General features: G+C 47.0%; 1 protein-coding gene across 1 annotated transcript in view; it reads left to right on the plus strand.

Annotated features, from left to right (window-relative positions):
- The window catches only part of LOC120381554 (zinc finger protein 3-like), a gene marked incomplete at its 3' end in the record, with an annotated part of 28635 nt that extends 28078 nt beyond the window's left edge, over nucleotides 1–557 (plus strand). The window contains exon 3 of the mRNA XM_039499726.1: nucleotides 327–557. Within this exon, the coding sequence (XP_039355660.1) occupies nucleotides 327–557 (231 nt within the window). The remainder of the gene's footprint in view (nucleotides 1–326) is intronic.
- Between the last annotated feature and the right edge of the window lie 5443 nt (nucleotides 558–6000).

The following is a 6000-nucleotide window of genomic DNA, read 5'->3' on the forward strand; positions in this document are numbered from 1 at the left end:
CGTGTAGTGAGTGTGGGGAAAACTTCCATTACCGCTCAACCCTTATTCGACATGAGATAATCCACACGAAAGAGACACCTTACAAATGCTGTGAGTGTGGGAAAAGCTTCAATCGTACCTCAGTCCTTAGTAGGCATCAGCAAATACACAGAGGAGACAAACCCTATGAATGCTGCAAGTGCGGGAAAAGCTTCACTCAGAGATCAGCCCTTATCTCTCATCAGACAACGCACACGGGAGAGCGACCCTACGAATGCTGTGAGTGTGGGAAAAACTTCACCCGAAGCTCAAACCTTACTAGGCATCAGAGGGTCCACACAGGAGAGAGACCTTATGAATGCCGTGAGTGCGGGAAAAGTTTCAGTCACTTCTCCTCCCTTATCTCTCACCAGAGAGTCCACACAGGAGAGAGACCCTACGAATGTTGCGAGTGTGGAAAAAGCTTCTCTCGGAGCTCAAACCTTACTATGCATCAGAGGATCCACACCGGAGAGAAACCCTATGAATGCAGTGAGTGCGGGAAAAGCTTCACTCATAGCTCAGGCCTTTCTAAACATCAGAGAATCCGTAAAGGAGATAAACTTCATAAAAACCTTCTCTAGAGCTGTCAGGAGATTTTTTCTTTAATTCTTTTGACAGTTCCCAGGTAGTGAGTGTTAAGGCTGTTTGCATCTTTTGCACATTGTAGTACCTCAGCTCCCACACATGAGTTGCCCACTTTTGAAGCTCGCCCGTCTTTGGGGTGGATCCTGTGGTCCTTTGTATCAACTCCATTGTCCTGCGAGTCATGGGAGTGTGTGTCTTTTCTACCAGGAATGTCATCACCCCAGGTGGGGGAGATGGGGGGTGTCTTCAACCAGCTACGTTGAGATAAAATCTACCTGGGTCTCATCACTGTGGTTGCCGTGGAATTAGCTAGCTTGAGTTCACTTTCCTGATGTAATAAGACAGCTATTCTTGCAGTAAAGACATGGGCTATGGATAGTCAGTGCGGTTATCTAGCACATTTCCTCCTGATCTGACCTAATCACCGTCACATTTCCTTGTCTAAACAAACCTGGAGATTCACATTTGTACTCCTCCTCCCAGTGCAAAGTTATTGTTAGAGACGTCAAGTTCCTCTTTGAGGACAGATTGTCTCATTCCCAGTTGTTCTCACATTACCCTGGATTGTGCAGAACAGCAGTTATTTTGTTGACTTTTTTTTCTCATTTAAAATATATTTAAATATGATGAAGAGCTGAAACGGTGTCAGGGAAATAAGGGTCATTTTAGGCTCTGTGACACTGGAAGGAGATGGGGCGACTCAGACATTCCATCCTTCCCCATCACCCCAGAACTGTTACCTTGTGCCTGAGCCATGCACAGTTCACCCCTTCGAATTCCTTCACTTCCCAACGTGTCTGGTGGGGTCATGTTTTTGGCTGTCCATGCTTGGGAATGGTGCTTGTACGTCTTTGATCCTAAATCAGAGTCAGTCTGGCAGGAGATAAGTGTCAGACTTGGAAAGGGATTTCAAGTGGATCCCAAGCACCGTTCAAATCCCCTTTTCCCTAAATGGCAAAGCCGCTTCTGGGAAGGTCGGTTGTTTTTTCTCCCGTTATGAAAGTGCTATAACTCCTGTAAATAACACTAATGAGAGAGGTATCAGAGGGGTAGCCGTGTTAGTCTGGATCTGTAAAAGCAGCAAAGAATCCTGTGGCACCTTATAGACTATCAGACTTCTGGAGCATGAGTTTTCGTGGGTGAATACCCACTTCGTCGGATGCATGAGAAAGCGCCGGGTGAAGCAGGTTTCAGTGGATCATGGGAGAATCTCTCATCCTGATTATGAGACATGAGATGTAACCTAGTCTGGAATTTCACTTTAAATTAAAATGAAAGTGTCTTCTACCTCTCTGTGATATGGGTTTTCTATCTTTCATGAAGGCTCCTTGGTCATATAACTACACGTTAGTTTTGTTGGATAGAATGTAGCTCAGATTTTTTGTGAAATTTCAGACAAATTACCATTTTTTTACTTCAGGTTTGTTTTTCCCCCTATTCCTGCATGATGACATGAATAAAATTCAAATGCAGTTCAGTCAACAGGAGAGAATACCCCAAGCTGTTGGACATATTATCAGAGAAACAGTTGTATGTTTAAATTTCCACTCTGAAAAGGTGAACAGCAGCAGACCCCAAATGGGTGAAACTGACCGAAGTAAGTGCACATGGTCACAGGGTAGTTCAGTTGTTTAAGTCAATATTGTCTCAGATGATCCAGGGATAGAATTCCACAGCAAGTGATTTGGAACTAGGAAAACGCCCAGGTATTTGGTTCCCAAGGTGTTCGTGACCCAGTCCCTACAGGAGGTTACTCCTGAAGAGATCTCCTAGCTAATCCAAACATTTGGGAAATGCTGTCTGTGATGAGGTGCATCCACCCTGACCTGGCACTGCTAGGGTTAACTGCACCCTGTGGGCTGAAGAGGCCACACCCCCTCACCCTCTCTGGGCATGCTCCGACTGGAGACGGAGTATAAACGGGAGCAGCTCAGCCTGAGCGGACTGGGGAGAACAAACCTATGTTGTTGGCACGGGGTGTATGGGGCGAAGCCCAGGGCTCGGTTGGCAGGAGCGTGTGGGGGGGACCCCAGGGCTGGGGTGGGGGCAGCCAAAATTTTTTTTGCTTGGAACGGCAAAAAACCTAGAGCCGGCCCTGCCTCCACCCACAGTGAGGTAGGTAGGAGCAGATCATTATTATCCCGACTCAAAAGAGGGAGAAGCTAAGGCTGAGAAAGGAGAATTGACTTGTCGGAGGTCACACAGCCAGTCAGGGGCAGAGTTGGGAATAGGACCCAGGAGCCCTGATTTTCAAACTAACCATCGGATCTTGAATTTCATACATTGAATGACCTGAATAAAGTGCTCTGATGAGCTCCAGACCAACAACAGTGACAGGAATTATTCAGCAAGTATTTGAGGAGAACTGCAAGGTTAGAGAGAATCATGAACTGCTCAGAGACCATTAATGCAGAGAAGCAGCAAAATTCATCAAACATAGAACTGGTTCTGACTTATTTCCTTGGTCTTGAAAGAGACCAACAAGGACCTGAGTCTCCTCCCTGTCAATAACCCCCTGCTCAGCCAATCAGGGTAGAGACTGAGGACGGGAGGCTGAGGGTTCTCACCAGAGAGCCCAAAGGATGGCCCAGGTCACTGGTGGGATCACTGCCCGAGCACTATTTCAGCCTCACATTTTTGGGTGGACCTCCCACAGTGGGAGCTGCAGAGCACTCCCCCGCAACACACACACACACACCTCCTGGTGTTGGGAGGGGATCAGGTAAAAGGATAAAGGAAGCAAGAGAAGAAGAGAAAGGAGGGAGGGATGGATGGAGGAAAAGGTGAAGCAAAAAGAACAAACCCTAATGTCCCCAGTGATTCTAAGGGACAAAATCCCAGGTGCGGAATAAAGTTCTGCCTCCTTAAGCTCGTGTTTTCCATGCCTAGAATTCAACTGTCACCAGATGGATCAGACTGAACAGGTTTCAAACCTCCAGGAGGCTCTTACCTTCTAAACAGGGATGGCTGTTTTCTAGTAAAATCACTAAAAGAGAAGGAGAAAACTCGAAAGAGGTTCCTCCTGGCGCTCACGTCCGTGAACCCGAATACTCTCTCAGTCCTCAAAGAGAGACCTGGAGAAGGAGACTTGCTGCAGCTAAGCCACAGGGGTCTCTGAGGTTTCCCTGGCCCCTCGCCCCTGTCCTGCCTGGCTGATGTCAGCATCTCTTTGTGAGGTCACCACCTCCCCACTGCCTTTGACCAATAGTCTGAGGTCCTGCAAAAAGCCTTTGTGATGTCACTGCCACACCCCTCCCTTGCTGGGCTAATGTCCTGCCCCTGGCCAGGCACTTTGGAGGTTTGAGCTACTCCCTGTGGATCACCCCACTCAAGGAGCGTTCGTTCTAGGCAGCAAGCCGGCTGGACAGGGAAACATCAGACGCTGCTCCCAATGCTACACTCAGTTTTTCAGAAATTAGTCAACTTTATCATAGAATCATAGAATCTCAGGGTTGGAAGGGACCTCAGGAGGTATTTAGTCCAACCCCCTGCTCAAAGCAGGACCAAACCAACTAAATCATCTCAGCCAGGGCTTTGTCAAGCCTGACTTTAAAAACCTCTAAGGAAGGCGATTCCATCACCTCCCTAGGTAACCCATTCCAATGCTTCACCATCCTCAAAGTGAAAAAGTTTTTCCTAATGTCCTTCCTTTATGGCCAGAAGAGACCATTAGAGCATCTAATCTGACCCCCTGCATATCACAGGCCTCCTGTATGACACAATAGCTACTTTTGGGGCAAACACATTCCAGAAAGGCATCTTGTCTTCATGAAATGACATCAGGAGATGGAGAATCCACCACTTTCCTTGGTAGCTTGTTCTTGTGGTGAATCATCGTCAGTGTTGAATTTTTGTGCCTTAGTTGTAATATGAATTTGTCTCTTTTCACCTTCCAGCCATTGGGTCTTGTTATGCCTTTCTCTGCTCGATTCAAGAGCCCTAAATAGCCAATCTTTTCTCTCCATTAAGGCACTTCAATGAACTCACCTTTCAATCTTCTTTTGATAAGCTAAACAGGTTGAGCTCTTTCAATAGCTCACTAGAAGGCATTTTTCTCCAGCCCTCAGAACCTTTGGTGGCTCTTTGCTGCCGCAGCTCCAGTTTCACAACATCTTTTTCAAATGAGGACACCAAAACTGGAGGCAGTATTCCAGTATCAGTCTCACTGATGCTGTGTCACCTCCTGTGACATTATTGACATAATCTGTAACTGTATAGATCACCGTTGTGACCACTGTTCTATATTTGCAGCCAATATTACAGAGAAGTGGTCGTGTAAGGGGTCTATGGAGAGGTTCTGATTGGCTGATGATAATGATGCTATCTCTAGATGTGTATCATTTTTTGTAGTTGACATTATGAATATTGGCTCTATGCTGCCTGTATTTCAAACTTGTGCTCTGCTTCAGGGAATGATACCTTTGTTTAATTGATGAAAACATAAACTAAACACTTAGAGGATTGGAACTGATTTCAGCAGATGGACAGCTTTGCTAGGTTTTTATGCATTTGGACAGCAAAATGTTGAGTATTCACATTCATTTCAAGCATCCTCATATGGTGGAGCTCCTGAACATAATGGAGAATGGAAATGTTTTTCTTTTCTTTAAGAGGGCACCTGGGTTTGAACAAAGGACCACTTGATCTGCAATCAAAAACACTCTACCACTGAGCTATACCCCCATTACAACAGGAGTATGGAATCGTGATCTCCAGGACTTTGAAGGACAGACCCTGCTTCATCGAGCTCCTTTGCCATTCCCAGACCACAGGTGGTTTAAAAAATGGGGTTTGATTAAACTTCTTAAATGTGGTAAACACCACAGCTTGCACCCCCACTGATATAGCTTCTCCCCATGACAGAGCTGCCACCTCCTGGGGAAGTGGATTGACTACACCAACAGGAAAACTCTCCCCCCTCAGCATGGAGCAGTGGTTCTCAAGCTATGGGTCAGGACCGCAAAGTGGGTTATGACCCTGTTTTAATGGGGTCACCAGGGCTGGTATAGACTTGTTGGGTCCTGGGGCTGAAGCCAAAAGTCTGAGCCCCCCCACCCAGGGCTGAATCCCTCAGGCTTTGGTTTTGCCCTCCCCCCACCGGGGCTCAGTCTTTGGCACTCCCCCCCCCGAGTGGAGGTGCTTGGTCTCTCTTTCCAGGGCTATGTATTAAGTTATTTTGGCAGAAGGAGGTTGCAGTGAAAGGACGTTTGAGAAATCCTGGCACAGAGCATCTCCATTACTGAGCTGCAGCAGCCTAGACTCACTGTTTGAAACATTGACCTGGCCTTAGCCTCTGAATATGTCTAGGCTTGGCTCCCTGTGGCACTGTTGTGATCAGACCCTGGAAGTGCAGCCATGGAGACACCACACACCAGCCTTGCCTAGCTGGCAAGG

Source organism: Mauremys reevesii, linkage group 14 (assembly GCF_016161935.1).
Source record: "Mauremys reevesii isolate NIE-2019 linkage group 14, ASM1616193v1, whole genome shotgun sequence".
Lineage (NCBI taxonomy): Eukaryota > Metazoa > Chordata > Testudines > Geoemydidae > Mauremys > Mauremys reevesii.